General features: G+C 43.4%; 1 protein-coding gene across 9 annotated transcripts in view; it reads right to left on the bottom strand.

Annotated features, from left to right (window-relative positions):
• MAGI2 (membrane associated guanylate kinase, WW and PDZ domain containing 2) overlaps window positions 1-15,731 on the bottom strand; it is a 1,339,556-nt gene that overhangs the window by 64,582 nt on the left and 1,259,243 nt on the right. For 3 of the 9 annotated variants that reach the window (XM_041723680.1, XM_041723676.1, XM_041723681.1), the window contains one exon: window positions 7,610-7,698. The exons of 5 other annotated variants lie outside the window; for them this stretch is intronic. In XM_041723680.1, coding sequence (XP_041579614.1) covers window positions 7,610-7,698 — 89 coding nt within the window. Of the gene's footprint in view, window positions 1-7,609; window positions 7,721-15,731 lie in introns of all 9 variants that reach the window. One more of the 9 variants, XM_041723677.1, reaches the window with a different exon arrangement.

Genomic DNA, 15,731 nt, shown 5'->3' on the forward strand with positions numbered 1-15,731 from the left:
TCTATTTCTGTTTCTAAGACTTGACTACTTAGCTACCTCACAGAAGTGGAATCATGAGATATTTGTCTTTTTGTGATTGGCTTATTCCACTTAGCACAATGTCCTGAGGGTTAATTCATGTTGTAGCATGCAACAGAAAGTCTTCCTTTTTAAAGATCAAATAATATTCCATCATGTGTATATGCCACTTTTCTTTACCCATGATGGACATTTGGGTTGCTTCCACCTCTTGGCTATTGTGAAGAGTGCTGCAAAGAATAAGGATGTGCAAATACCTCTTTGAGATCCCATCTTCAATTCTTTTGGATACACACCCGGGAGTGAGATTGCTGGTAGCTCTATTTTTTATTTTGTCAAGGAATCTCCATACCATTGTCCATAGTAGTGGTACCATTTTACATTCCCACCAACAGAATGAGGGTTCTCATTTTTACACTTTCTTGCCAACACTTGTTCTTTCCTTTTCTTCTTCTTCTTTTTTTAATCATGGCCATCAGACAGGTGTGAGATGAGATCTCATTGCGGTTTTGAGTTGCATTGCCCTGATGGTGAGTGATGCTGAGCATCTTATCATATGCTTGTGGGCCATTTGTACATCTTTGTTGCCCAACCATAGTACCCAGGGCTTTTTAGCTAAAGCTTGTCGGTGCCCTATAGCCTTGGGTGTAGAAAGACTGGGACTCAGTTTTACTGTATTTGACAAACTGAAAGGCAGCTAACAATCCCTCACAAGCTGAGTAAGCAGTGAGATGTTTTGCGGGTGGGCATCGCCTAATATTTCCCTTTCAAAACAAGCTACTGTATTGATTGCTGTATGCCCAGCGATAATAAGCTCTTGATGGAAATAATGGGAAAGGCCAACTGAACAGATGTATTTCACTTGGAAAAGATAATTTTTCTTCCTTCTGGCACTTTATATGAAAAAAAGAGAGATCTTGAATATAGAAAGAGACATTAAGAATTCCTGCTGCTTGCTTTCTCTGTGTTAGTGAATATTCATAATGAATGACAAAATGACCCAATTCATTTTTTGAAGGCGCTATGTTAACAAGAGACAATCTTTCTCCAGAAAAATCCAATGTATGAAAGCAACTCCAAGTAGTCATATAAAAGATGACCATGTCTATACATTAAAGTTGGGATTATAAGGGACAGTGGCCACTGTGTCACAGCTCACCTGTCACAGGGTAGCAGGGAGGTGACAAAGAGCTTGGAGCAGGCAATGAGAGAAATTCTGGATTCCGATTCTCCTTTCCTGGCCTTCCTCTCACCCCCAGTTTTCTGTGCTCTTCCCTGATGACCCCAACTGCCCTTTGGGTTTTACCTGCTGGAGATGCACTACTCTACATGTTATGAATCACTGTCTGCATCTCTTAAAATCCCATATGCCGGAATCTTGTCTCACATTTAGATCTTTCATCCATTTTGAGTTTATCTTTGTGTATGGTGCAAAAGAGTGGTCTAGTTTCATTCTTCTGCATGTGGATGTCCAATTTGCCTTTCTCCCACTAGATAAGTTCACTCACATTACTTTCAATGCTGGTACTTAAAGGCACCATGTAACTGAATCCTATAATTGTACAGAGAAGAAAACTGAGGCCCTGAGAAGTTAAGTAATTCTTGAAAGGTCACCTGTCTTGTTAATGGCTTCATTTCTGAACTCTCCTATTTCTTTTTCCTGACAGTGGCTCTGCCATCTTCTCCAGTGCTTAGTATCTTGTCTTGGGGATGATTTTTCGGTCCTCCCTAATTTTTATTCCCTTTACACCATCAGTTACCAAGTCTTAATGACTCTTCTTTCAAGATTCTTGATATTGTCAACTCTCCTGTATTTCATTTCGATTGTTTTCAGCACCTCATTAACCCATCCCTGCGTTTCTAGGTTACTGGGATGGCCTCTTCATTTGATTTACCTCCTTAACTGATTCATCAGTGATGCACAACTCTGCTAGTCATTGCATTGACCTGAGGCATATTAAAAAAGAATCACAGCATACCTGAGCCTACTCTCCCACCCATGGAAATCACTACTCCCTCCCAATGGTTTAATTGGTTTGGGGAGAAGCCTCTACAGGTAATTTTTAAATATAAGTTTCCCAGGTATTTCTAATGAGTAGCTAAGATGGAAAACTCTTTGAAAACAAAATGAAACAAACTCTTTCCAAAAATGTTCTCTGTAATCCCTGAAATACTTCTTTGACCACGTCAGTGTGCCACTCAAGAATCTTCTGTGCCTCCTCATTGCCATTGGTTTTTAGGTATTGGCCTCTTCCAGGCATTCAGACTTCTTGCCCTTCTATTCCCTCTGCTTTTCAGAAGGGATCCTGCCTGTAGTTGAGTCATTTGCTTCTTAGTATCAAAATCAGCTCCCATAGTCTCCTATTTCTATTTTAGGTTGTAGCACCCTTTGCCTTTCTCTCTGCTCATCCCAAACCCTCTGGTTTCTCAAGGGTTATCTTAAGACTGGCTTCCTTCAAGGAGCCCTGTCTGACTATTCTGGTCATTATCTTCCTTTCTTGTCTCAAATTCCCTTATCATTTGGGTTTGTACTGTCTTGTACTTGTTCCAAGTCAGTATTTGCAGCTCTTTAATGAGGTGGAGAGCTCTTGGAGGGGAGGAAGAGACAATGCCACATTTATTTTCTGTAGCCCCCACAGCATCAAAGAATGTCTGGCACATATCATAAAATAGGTCATTTCGCTTGAACTTGATATAGACCCAGGAGGCTAGACAAAGAGCTTGGAGAGTTTTTCAGAGTGGTCTCTTTTTCACAGCAGGAAGGTAGGCACATAATCCCACGCAGATAGATCTAACATTAGCTTTTGTTTCATAGTCCCCTGAAGTCTCTAGAAGACTATATTATACATGGCACTTCCATAGCAAAGAAGCAACTCCAGCATGTTAAACTATAATTCGTAATGGCAACATAGGTCAGAACTACAGTTTGAGAGAAAACACCTTATAGAAATAATAAAACCTAGATTAACCAGAAATGATTGCCTGGCACATTCAATAAGCCCAGTTTTCCTCCACTCTGCTCCTAACAGAAAGAGATACAGTATAAGAAAACAAGCAGACTGGCAGGAATTTATAAAAACCACCACCACCACCACCACCACCACCACCAGACCCTACTTCTGGTTTAGGTTGAGACAATCAGTGGAAACCTGGGATATCATCCTATGCCTTCTGCAGCTATCTACAAAAGCTTACATTGAAATTTGCTGTCAGAGTAATAACTCTGATCCTGCAAACCTTTAGTCATTCATTCACCTACTCATTCACTCTGTAAAGCATCATATTAATAACCTGGTTGATGACCAGTATTTGAATTCTATAAAGAGGAGGAAGGATGTGGATATTGATAACTCTGTCATAAAACAGAGTAAGAGGAGACAGAAAGATATAAAGGCTATGGGATTTCAGAGGAGTGGGAGGTTACTTCTGATTGGTGGGCTTGGGGAAGGATTCATGGAGGGGGCAGCCTTTGACCTGGTTCTTAAAGGAGGACATGATTTGGGGAAAGGGTTTCTCGAGCCAAGGGATCAGCATGTGCCCAACCACAAAGGTGGGAATATAGGGCAATGGCAGTGTTGCAGTGTAGCTGGAGCACAGATATGAAATAGGATATTGTGGGAGAGAAGAGATAAGACTGATTTGGATGGGGCCAAACAGGGATGGCTCTGAGGACTACTTTAAGGTTGTGTGTGTGTGTGTGTGTGTGTGTGTGTGTGTGTGTGTGTATAAAAAGTGAGTGGGACAGTCCTTAGGGACATCAATTGCTCTGGCAGCAATGACCTGGGAAGATTGGCCATAGCAGTACAGAAAACAGATAGAAGGTTATTTAATCTTGGGGAGTGGACCTGAACTGGAGTAGAATGACAATAGGAATGGAAGAGAGAGCCATTGTGAGAAATGAGGGACATAAAATCACTCCCACTTGGGAACCAGAGATCGATCGATCTATCTATCTATCTATCTATCTATCTATCTATCATCTATCTATCTATCATCTATCTATCTATCTATCTATCTATCTATCATCTATCTATCTATCTATCTATCTATCTATCTATCTATCTATCTATCATCAATCATCTAGGGCAGGGGGTTGGGTTTGAGCTGGGTGATGAGGAGGATTGATAGTCCCTTAATAAGTGATTCAAGAGGAGGAGTATTTTCAGGAGGAAAGTTCATAAATATAATTTTGAATATACAAATGCAAAGCATCTGGCTAGAAATGTCTAGCAGGCAGTGGTAAGTTTCAGGGTGGAGTTGTGGAATGAGGCCAGACATGGCAAAAGGGAAGTGAGTCATCTGCACAGTAGTGACAGGTGGAATCATGGGGGTGAGTGAGATCCTGAGTGAAAAGTTGGGGAGCAGTGTTACTGGATGGAAAGAGAGCCAAAGGACACTCTGGAGGGGCAATCAGAGCAGTAAGAGAAAGATCCAGGCAACATACTGATCACTAGTGTTAACTATTATAGAGGATGAAGGATTGAATCAGTCATTGGACTTTGTTACCATGGTGACAGAGGGGATACTTTGAGTGGAATCTTGATGATGGAATCCAGATTTCAAAGGGTAAATGTGTCCCCAGCAAGGGAAATTAAGCAGAGCATGCTTGTTTTCAAAATACTTTGTGCATCAATCCAGGGATATAACACAATGCATTTGAGAATGACGTTAATGAGTGATATTAAAGAGCATTTTTTTGTGTGTGTGTGAACCAAAAACACCACGTTTTCTTAAACATTCTCTACACACAGAGTTTCTTAGGGGAGAACTGGTGTCTTTCATCCTTGTATCCTGCCCTCTGAAAAAACAAGCCAGAAAAACCAGGCTGAACCCCGGGACTGAATCTAAGTAGGAGCTGTAGTTATGTGCTATCTCACCTCTTCCCACCCCTTTCCTCACCCTGCCCCCAGTCCATCCTGGGGCAGGGCAACCACTTTTTCATCAATAAAATGGGTCATTCTCCCTGTAGCCTCCCCAAAACCCTCTCTCCAGCTCCCATCATTCTTCTCTTTGGTTATTTTCCTGCTTCTCAGATTGTCCTTTCTTAACTCCTTCACCGACTTCTCTTACTTGCCACATGGATGTGATCATGTCTCAAGGACTCTCCTCTCTGTCCATAGAGGGTCTCCGTGAGAGCCTGTCCCTCACTGTCCTCTCAGGGACTCCCCAAATGCTCTGGCTCCTGCCCTGAGTGCCTTATCCCACTGCCCTGGTGGTAAGAGTCCTTTGGGCATTTGGAATTCAACAAGTCCAAAACTAACCTCATTATCTTTGTTTTTCTAAACTTCCTCCTTCACCTGTAGGTGTCATCTTCCAATAAGCACTGGGCCACAAACCTCCTCCAGGATCCCTTCATACCCATTATTCACCAGTTTGGTGACTTCTGTCAATGGAATGGTTAGAATATCTCCAGAATCTATTCCCAATGTGCTATTTCCACCATCGCTCCCCCAAGTCTGGTCCTCTCATAATTTGCCTCAGCGTTTATAATAGCATTTTAACTGCCCCCAGTTTCTTCTAAAATCCACATAAACAGAATTGAAGAAAATTTCCAAATGTGGATATTTTCACCATTCACTCAAACAATTTTTAAGTGACATCTTGGTTCTATAAAATCCAAATTCTTTTGCTTGGCATACAAGGCCCTTTCTTACTGAGTTCACATTCATGTTCTTTCCTTTGGCACCTTCCCTGTCTCAGTGTATGTGATGGCCATTCTGAACACACGCCCTGGCTGTGCTCCAACTGTTTCCTCTGCCCAGAATGGCCTTACCTCCTGCCCACACTGGTGAAATCATACTTGTCCCTTAAGGCCCAGCTAGCATGTCACCTCTTGTCTAGTGTAGAATCTTCTACAACTCTGCTGAGCAGATTTAGGATATTATCTCCCTTGGGTTCTTATTGCTCCTCTGCCAATAGTTGGCATATTTGCCCCATTGCCTGGTTTTCTCCCTGTCATTCCTACTTGCTTATGAATGCACATGGGCAGAGACTCTCCTATTAACCTTTATTCTCCAGCATTGCAGAAGGTGTCTGATAGATGTTGGTGGGACTGGATGGAAACCACAAAGGGCCCTCTTTTGACTCTGGTGAACTGGTTGACTCAGTTCCATGGATTATAGACGAGTTAAAGTAAATTCAATGGCAAGCATATACCTTTCTTTTGTCAGGAACACAAATCTATACCTCTGTAAGCCATGGTCAATGGACTGGATTTCCCTGATAATTATTCCATGGCTTTATGCCTTTTCCAGTAAATTGGAGTTTTCTCCTTTTTGCTCTGATTCAGGCTTCCCCTGATCAATAACATCCTTGCGTACAGACACTTCAGAGAGATGATATGTTTAAAACTTGTTTTTTTAGACATCCTCAAGGAACAATTGCAATTTGTGTGTGTGTGTGTGTGTGTGTGTGTGTGTGTGTGTGATACTTATATCAGTATAAAAGTATTTAGTAAGGAGTTAACAGTAGGCCAATCAAACAATTAGCTTAGTGAGTAATATTATCTTTCATGTTGAATTTAAACCAATCCTGATGGCGATCAGCAGGCTTATAATAGTTGGAAAAATATGTTTCAGGAAAAATTCAGAGAGATGGGTAGAGAGATGCTTAGCCATGGCTGTGACAGTATGAATGGAGTCACATCAAACCCGAATTGAGAAACGTATCAATGTGACTCATGCTTCTATGCCTACCCATGGGGACTGAGCATGGCTATCAGTTTCTGCTGAAAAGTCAAACTGACATTTTAAAATCCCAGTTCTACCTATTAAATTGTGGATCCTGCAGTGGATTTGATAGTGGGAACGGGGGCCACTCTAGGGATGTGTTTGAGGGGTGAAAAGTTGCTTGAACCATATTTGCAAGGCTATTTATTTATAGGATTATTATTTTTTTCCCCTGTAAGACTTTTTTCCAAGTGCTAGGCTAAAATACAGCCAATGCTTGAGAATATTCTTTTTCAAATAGCAGGAAATATTGTTCAGATTGAAGTTATGCCTCTTTTTTTAAAAAGTCACAATTGGTGTTTTTTCCCCCTCCTTAAACTTGGTGCATCACTGAGCATGGAGGAAGGAAGGTGAGAAGCTCCAGTACTTAGTGGAAAGCTGACACAGGGCAGGCAGGGGAAATACCATGATGCCAGGAGGACTTTAGGGATCCTAAGGCTAGAATGTTGGGCGACCGTGGCTGTCTTTCTGTCAAGTGCCCAAGGGGTGCCTTGGGTTGGAGCTATCTGAACTCGGGCTGAGAGAAAATCAATTTAACTACTTGTACCGGAGCCCAGGGAAGATTCTTGGAAGCGTGTGGAGCAGAACGTGGCTGGCTGGTGCTGCCTCTGCTGGACCCTCCCTATAGCTCCTTCTTGCTGGGGCTGTTTTGGGCTGGACTCCCAGAAGTGGATGCATCCCAAGTTTTCATGAACCCACAAATCCTATCCTTATCACTTGTAAGGTCTCAGCTAGATATTTTCCAGAGCCCTAGCAGTAATTAGACAAGCTACTATCAAAGAGAAAGCATTATACATCAGTTACAAACAATGCAAAACCAAAGCTCATTAGAGAAAGATAATATTCATGCAGATTTTACAAACCGTGTCTTTAGGGTGGCCCAATAAGTAGAAATATGGGGACCCATGCTTGTCACTTTTCATGCACATGGAGAGACTGGAAGGTACCATTCCTAAAGGAAGGGGAGGAACAGCCTAGGACCAATCATTAGAATTAACAGCACCAGTGACAAAGATATATTATTACGGTTAGAGTCAAGATTGCTTAGTATGTTTAGAGCAGCTGAATACAAATTATCTAGGCAGTAAGAATAAAGACTTTAAGTAGAGCTACCCCTGTCAAGCATGCAGCAAGTGAAATTAGTGAAAGACTGAGCTCCATGTGTATTCCAAAAGTCCATTTTTAATTTTCTCAAAATATTGAGGGCATCCTGAGGTGCTTTTAAGGGAGGCACCGATGTTAAAAAACTTTTTTGAAACGGTCGTATCAGAGTTTTCGTAGAATTTTCCCCCTAACCATGGGGGATGTTTTAGTGATACCGGTGGTCATTTGAGAATCAGTCACAGTAATCATTTCCTTATTTTGAAAAATTACAAAAAAGACACAGTGTGTCCATGTCCTACGTCTCTGTTTTCGCTTAAAATCTCGTACATTCTTCTGGGTCCCCTCACCTCTGACAATTTGCTTATTGATAGTCAAAGTGCACTGTTGACTTGCTGAGTGTAACTGTTTTCTGGAAAAAAAAATAAAGCAGGAAGAAGAAATGTGGTGCTGCCTTCCTGTCTTGTGTCTGTCTCAGCTCTTGGACTAAGTTCTTTCTCTGCACATGATGGGTCCTAGGAAGGCGGCGAGGCCCGAATCAATCATCTCCGAGAGCCAGGCCCCAGGGGATGCAGCACCACCCACTGCCGACCCCATTCCCTTCCCTGGGCTCCGCACACCTGGAACAACTGATGTGATCTGAACAACCGAATCCGTGCGGCTCAGCCAACTTGGAGCCTGATGCGCTCCTTGCGGGTGTAGACTGCTGAGGTTCCCCACCTAAATGCCCGATGCGCCCCCCACGCGGTGTGGTGCCCGGCTTCAGCACCCAGAAGGGAACAGCACCCCGCCCGGATTTCCGACTGTGTCCCCCTGCAGTGTGTTTCATGGCACAGTGTGTGTCTCAGGGGAAGGGAATGGGACCCTGAGCACCGACACCTGGAGGTTAAATGGAAAGCAGGACCTCTCCCTGGTCGGAAAACTGAAGCTTAACTATATGACGGCTAGAAATGGAAATTACATTTCAGGACTTATTAATTGAGTTTACCACTTAGCCCTGCTAAGATGCAAGTAATTTTGTGCGAAAAGAATCATGCTGTTTTAGTGTCACACAGAAAAGGCTCGCATCTGGTTTTAAACGTGACCTTTACTGGGCTTGAAAGATACATGTGCAAGGAAACCTCACGGACAAGAGTTCAAATAAAAGGGCCCAGAAGGTGGTGGAAATAAATTGCTGGGGAGGCTGGCGTAGAAACTGCAGTGAAAGAGGAAAAACAGGGAGTTGCACACTGGCATATTCGGTGCACCAACATGTGTACGTGCGTACATGTTCAGCCCTAACACCCGGGGCCCGCTGAGGCCAGAGCCCCTGCGTGCTAGCACGTGCTGAGCAAACCAGACCTTTGTACAGAAGCGTGAAAGCAAGTCATTCTGTAAGCAGATGTCTGAGCCACAGTGGAGTTAACAGCTCTCTAGTCAGGACAAAGTGTGCGTTTGTCATTCTATTAAAAAACCCCAAACCAACCAACCAAACAAAATAATGAACCCAAATAGCACAGTGAGAGATGTGTGTGATTCTCAAAGTTTAGAGATTTTGCTATAACTAGAGCACAGAATTCGAGTGTGGAGTAAGGTGTTACATAATTTCATCTTTCCCGATTGAGGGAATTCGGTTAAAAGGAAATATTAGGAGGCCTTTATCAGAACAGGACGTGCAGCAGTCCTATCATTGAGCGAGGCTGTAGGCACATTTCTCTTATAACAAAAAAAATCTGCCTCCAGGAACTATCGCTTCCACTAGGATGTTCCACAAAGGGATCTTTTAAAAGAAGAAAGCTTGTGATTTACTAGGAGACTCTACGGTTGCTGGTGATGGCGGTTGGCTGGACCTACCCAAGAATTTGTCTTAAGGAACTGGATTCCGCTTTGAGTTTTGCTGACCTCCTTTACAGGGATCAGAACCTTTTCTGTGTCAGCTCTAGGGGAGACAAGAAAAAATCAGACAGCGACGGGGAAGTAGCTTTGGCTTTTGGCCCAGCTTCCCAACGGGTGCAGCTGACAGGTCTGAAGCTTACCCTGAATCAACACTTGAACCACAGGGTCAGACTGTCTCAGTGAGGAGGGTGGGGGCTGAGCTCAGATGGTCAGAAAAGGCCAGAGATGGAAAGTGGGAGGACAATGGGAGGAAGAGCTAGTCTCTCTTCTTTAAGTGGTGAGGCTTGCGAGTCTCAGGATGGAGAGCAGAGGAGGGGGTGCAGGGGCAGAGACGGGGGTGCAGGAGGTGGGGCAGGCCAGGGGTGGGGGCCAATGAGGAGTGCAAACTCTGGTGGGCCGGCCTGTGCAGCAGAGCGAGGGGAGGGGCACCCCACAATCTGGGGGCATGGCATTTCTTGAGATGGCACCCTAAAAATAGAGTCCTGGGCCAAATGCACCCAATCGTGTGTGGGTGTGCGCTTACACACGCAACTTTTAAGCCATGCTGCCGGCTTTTCTGGCTCTAACTCTGATCCTTGATCTCCCCCCCCATCCCCCCCCCCCCCCCCCCCCCCCGCAAAAGGCATTTTCTTCAATATGTGACTTCTTTGAAGTCCATTCCACTGCTACAGTGTTCTGCGGGGTTTCCTCTGAGAAAGCTGCTTTCTCCCTAAACATCTGTGGAAACTCCCCGCCACCCCCACCCCGTGGGAGAGCCCAGGTTCACACTGGGGGAAGGAAGGGAATGTTCTATCAAAGCTTAAACTGGGACTCTCCAGGATGGGTTGCTGGAGGCACTGGGATATTTAGGTTTTCCAAGATGCACGTGGCCAACAACTTAAGTATTTGGGAATCGAAGGAGGTCACACCTCAAAGGTTACCTTGCTTGTTCTTGGAAGATTCCTCGGTTATTATGTGGTCTACTATGTTTTATCAGAGTCTTAAATGTACGACGAATGAGGATGTGGGGAAGGGAGTCATTTAATATATCCCTAAAGAGAAAACTGCATGTTGGAAATCAAGTAAGGAAGTCCAAAAAGAAAAAAAAAATATTCGTTATAGTCCATGGTTCCCAATAAAACAATGTGCAGATACAAAATTTCATCCTTATCCTAAAAACACTCAAAATAATAAATGAGGTCTTGAGCAACGGGGAAAGGAACAACAGAGTTGTGTGTTCTTTAAGGAAGCTTCTACCTCTGACTCCACGAAATGGGACTTATTGGGAGCTTCCCAGAGCATTTCCGGGGCTCACCTACATGCTGCAGAGAGCAGTCTTGAGCCTTTTTAGGCAGGAAGAACCAGGTCCTCTGTATGATGCAGCCGGGTGCCTGACAGCCTGCCCTCTTCCCTGGGTCTGACTCAGTGGAGGTGTACAGGAGTGATTTGTGGAACCTCTCATGGAAAAGGAAGAGACACTCAACCATGAATGTCAGAGGCTGAAATTAAATTTCAGAATTTATTATTGAAGCAAGCTGCCTTTTGCCCTATTAAAAATGCAGGTGAATTAGTGCAAAGGCTATGGAACCAGTTAAAGCTCCCCAAAAACACGGTCTGAGGAAGAAACGAAGGCACTGGAGACTCTCTCCTTATCTTTTATCATGGGGGCATAGCAGCACCCATGAACGCCCCAGGGTGTGACGTGCCAGTGCTCCAGGCTCCCTGGGGCTGACAGCCACAGGAGGGGAACAGTGATGATTAGCAAATTTGCCAGATGAAGTTTTGGTTTACCAGCTTCGAAGAACTCAGACAGGGGCTGAGCCGAAATTTACCTATACTCAGCGAGTCCTTTCTCCAGACAGTGTACAAAGCATTGGTGTAAATACTACAAAGGAAATGCTGAACAAACCAAAGAAGCCAAATGCTTTTCAAGGATCCTTAATACTCCAGAAGCACTTATTAAATTCCACAAATCAGTAATAAAACCAGCTTCAGGTTTTTCATGAGAGCAGATCCTGGAAGTCTGACAGCGTCAGTGGTCACCTGTGTCCTCCCTCGGGGCCAGGGCGAGCTAGATCTTGCATTCAGTGCCTGTAAGGCGCCTTGCACATACGGTAGGTGCTCAGAAAACCCTGACTGGGGTAAGGGAATCGTAATGACATTAATTAATGATAGCAATGACAAGATTTGTCTCATGTGGAATGTTGAATAGGGGTATACTGTCTGTAGTTTAACTTTTATGATCAGAGGGAAGAAAGCCCTCCCTGAGCTAACTATGAACAAGATTATAAGAGTATGCTTGAAATGTTTACTTGTCAATGTATATTCTTATTTAAGCTTTTATTTTAATCACCCAATGCTCATCACAAGTGCGCTCCATAATCCCCATCACCTATTTCCCCCGCCCCCTTACCCCCCACCACCTCCCCTCTAGGTGACCATCACTCTTTTCCTCTGTAGTCAAGACTCTATTTCTTGGTTTCTGTCACTTTTGCCTGTTTGTGTCTTAAATTCCACATATGAGTGAAATCATATGGTATTTGTCTTTCTTGGACTGACTTATCTCAATTAACATCATACTCTTCAGCTCCATACGCGGCGTTGCAAATGGTCAATGTATATTTCTGAAGAAGAATAAAAAAATAAACGTCGCCTATTGCCTATTGCCCTATAAGTAGAGACCAGTGCTGCTCAATCTGGTGCTCTGATACGATCCTTTACGTCATGGGTATTCCTGATTAAAGACAGTCTTTAACTAAACAACTATTTGGCCCATTCGTTTCCTTAGCTACACGGCCTGACTCATATCTTTTCTCTACTTACTTAATGCAGTTTTATTATACTTATAAAATGAAAATAATTCTATTTACCAAAGACCCATAGTCAAGTCAAAACCCATTAAAGACACAGCTAGGGACGCCTGGGTGGCTCAGTGGTTGATCCCAGTTTGGGGATCAAGTCCCACATTGGGCTCCCTGTGAGAAGCCTGCCTCTCTTTGTCTCTCTCATGAATGAATAAATAAAATCTTAAAAAAAAAAGACACAGCTAACTTTGAAAATGGAAAGGTAGGCAGAAATCAGACTCACAGATTAACTCTTTCTTTCCTTTTTTGTGGGCATCTGGTGTTCGTTGTTGCAGGGCCGCATATCCTAGAGAACTCCACTTCATCCTTGTAACCCTGCACAGCCTCCTGAGACCACTGAGTCTCCATTTGCAACTGGACTCCCTTCGACACTAAAGACCTGTTCTGTTGCCTTAGGAGGGAAGAAGCAGGCTGGGCCACTAAGACTAGAAGACATATTTCTGTTTTGCTTTATTTTGATCATATTTGAACAGCAAATATTACCGGGGGGAAAGGCCCAAGTTGGTCTGAACCGTTTGATTTTGGTTTCATCCAGTGGCACCTCTGTTCACCCTGGCCCTGGCTCTGTGGTTCCTGTGCATTCCTTGAATGCTAATGAAGGACACCAGCATTTGAGGGCAGGGAGCTAATTTGTGTAATATATTCCTGGGCAGCTCTAGAACCGCGCACATGCTTTCTTCTTTCTTAACTTCTTAAGATCTAATTCAAACGTCAACAGCCAGTGTTAAGGAGGGCGCTACTTTTGATGCATCATCTTTGGATGCTTTTCTCAGTATGGTGGAGTGAAATTTCCTTATTCCTGCCAGTTGTTGAGATGCAAGTCAGGGGAGGGGGAATGCTTGCTTCCCGCGGAGTTTATAATCAACAAATTCTTATCCTGAGGACTGGAGTAGAGTTGAAGTATCCATCTCCTTCAAGGACTTAGCTATAAAAGCAACTTCTTCAAAGCGCTTATCACTTGCCGACTCCCCCTGCAGCTGCTCAGCAGCCTGTGTGCCGCCCCTACTTATGTGGCTGCATTTGCTGATTGACGCCTCTGACTTGGCTGGGGTGTCGTCTGCCGATTAGTCTTGCGGTAATTATGGATGGCATATTTGCAGCATATTTATTCCTTTCCTCAGCTCACTTGGATTCACACTGATTTTGTTTAGTCAACAATCTGACGGATTACCCTGGGTATTTTTTTCCTCTCAATTGTACCTGTGCTTATCTCTCTGTCACAGATCACCTTAGGAACTCAGAGCAAGAGTTTTGTATTTCTCTTGACTGAGATCAGCTTTTCGTCGACGTGGCCAAATGTCCAGATAAGGGTCTTGCTTCAGAGCTCTTGTGAATTCTGAATTCTGCAGGTGGCAGAGGGAGGGCTGGTGGGTATCACTTACAACCCTGCCACAGGCTGGTGGCTGGCAATCTCCTACTCTTCAAAGCTCACTCTCCCAGGCTGGGTTGGGTCTACACAGCTCCCTAGCAGGTTATGTCTCCTATAGATTCTGATAACCCCCCTCAATCATCTTTTAAGGATGGAAAAGGCAAACAAAGGAAAAGAACACAGGATTAAACTCAGAGTTGACGGAAAATTCAGTGTTCCTGTGAGGAGGGTACATTTGGACAAAGTGGATTATATTCTTGGTTATATCTACTGGTTGCCTCAAGCATTTTCTTTCGCTGTTCTTGCTTCTGTTATTTGGTTTTGTTATCTCACCCCCCCCCCTTCCTTGCCAACTTCATTAAAATACACTCTTATCTTGGACAAAAATTCTGCTTCAAGGTATTGTCTATTAAACTGATGCTGGAGGAATTATGATGTTTCTTAGCGGTGGATACTCCTTTTATGCTGGAGTGATTTGTAAAACCCATGACTGTGGCTGCTTCTTTAGCTTGCTCCTGGCACAGGAAAGAGTTTGCACGGCAGCCTTGAGACTGCTAACTTAGAAAGACCTGCTTGCGAGTTTGGCCGTTGGCTGGTCTCTGGCACTGTGGACAGGCAAATTGTCTCCTACACTAATATAGACCCTTCCCTGAGTGGTAAGGGTATGTCATGTACAACTGTGCCCACAACAGTTTATGCTGAGCACCTGCTTTTCTTATAGGAGTCTAGAATTTTGGTATGTGCTAGATAAAGAGTGCCTACATGAGCAGCACCCAGTATAAACCTTGGGTGCTAATTTCTAATGAACTTCCATGGGCAACAGTATCACACATTTATTATTGCTTTTTTGTTGCTGGGGGAAGAGTGCTCTCTGGGTGGCCCCTCATGAGACAGAGAGAGAGAATAAGGAAGGCCACATCTGTTCCTTCAGTCTTTGTCTGTTTTTTCCCCTTACGATTGCGCTGTGTATCCTTACTACATCACTCTAATAGATCTTAGCTGGGAGCCCCAGGAGTCTTTCTAGCAGATCTCTGAATATGGGTAGTCTTGAGGACCACATTAGTTACTATGAGATTCTAGAAATATTACTTGATGGAGTTATCCTCAAAGACGCTAGGTTTTTGAGAAGACCTCAACCTTTGAAGACCTCAAGGGTTAAGTCTGATCCCTAACCTTCTTGGTTGCTCATGCAAAACCAGGCATCTTTCAGCTTAGATGTTGATGTTTACTCAAGTTTTTGATTATTCTCTTACTTCTCTAAAGGAGATTTCTCTGCTCTATTAAATTGGATATTTTGTGACATAATCTCTAAAGTTAATTTATAGTCAGAATCTATGTCAATCTAACACCAACAGTAGCTGACAAACTCTAACCATTGGCAAGTATGATTTCATGTCACATTTTAGAAGAAGAGATGTAGAAGGAATTCTGTAATACTGCCGGAGTCAACCATATTGACCCTTGGTCCCTCAAAATTGTGTCCAAAACTCTGTTAATTTTAGAATTCAACCCTAACCAGGTGTTTTGGAGTGATGTTAAGAAGTAATGGGATCATGTTGACATGATCTTGAATTTTTGTCTTGTTCAAAAACATGTTTTTATTTTTTCTTAAAGATGCTTTGAGGCTGCATCATATGTAGGCATGACAGTTTGAGTGATGCTGGGGCTTGGTCAGTAGTACTGTTCTAAGTGCTCACTATAGACAAGCTGCTGAAAATTCAGACTAAATAGGGATTCTATAACAGAAAAGACAGCTCTGGGTAGCCATGTTGTTCAGATTAACTTTTTAAAGATTAC

The sequence above is a fragment of the Vulpes lagopus genome, chromosome 11 (genome assembly GCF_018345385.1).
Source record: "Vulpes lagopus strain Blue_001 chromosome 11, ASM1834538v1, whole genome shotgun sequence".
Lineage (NCBI taxonomy): Eukaryota > Metazoa > Chordata > Mammalia > Carnivora > Canidae > Vulpes > Vulpes lagopus.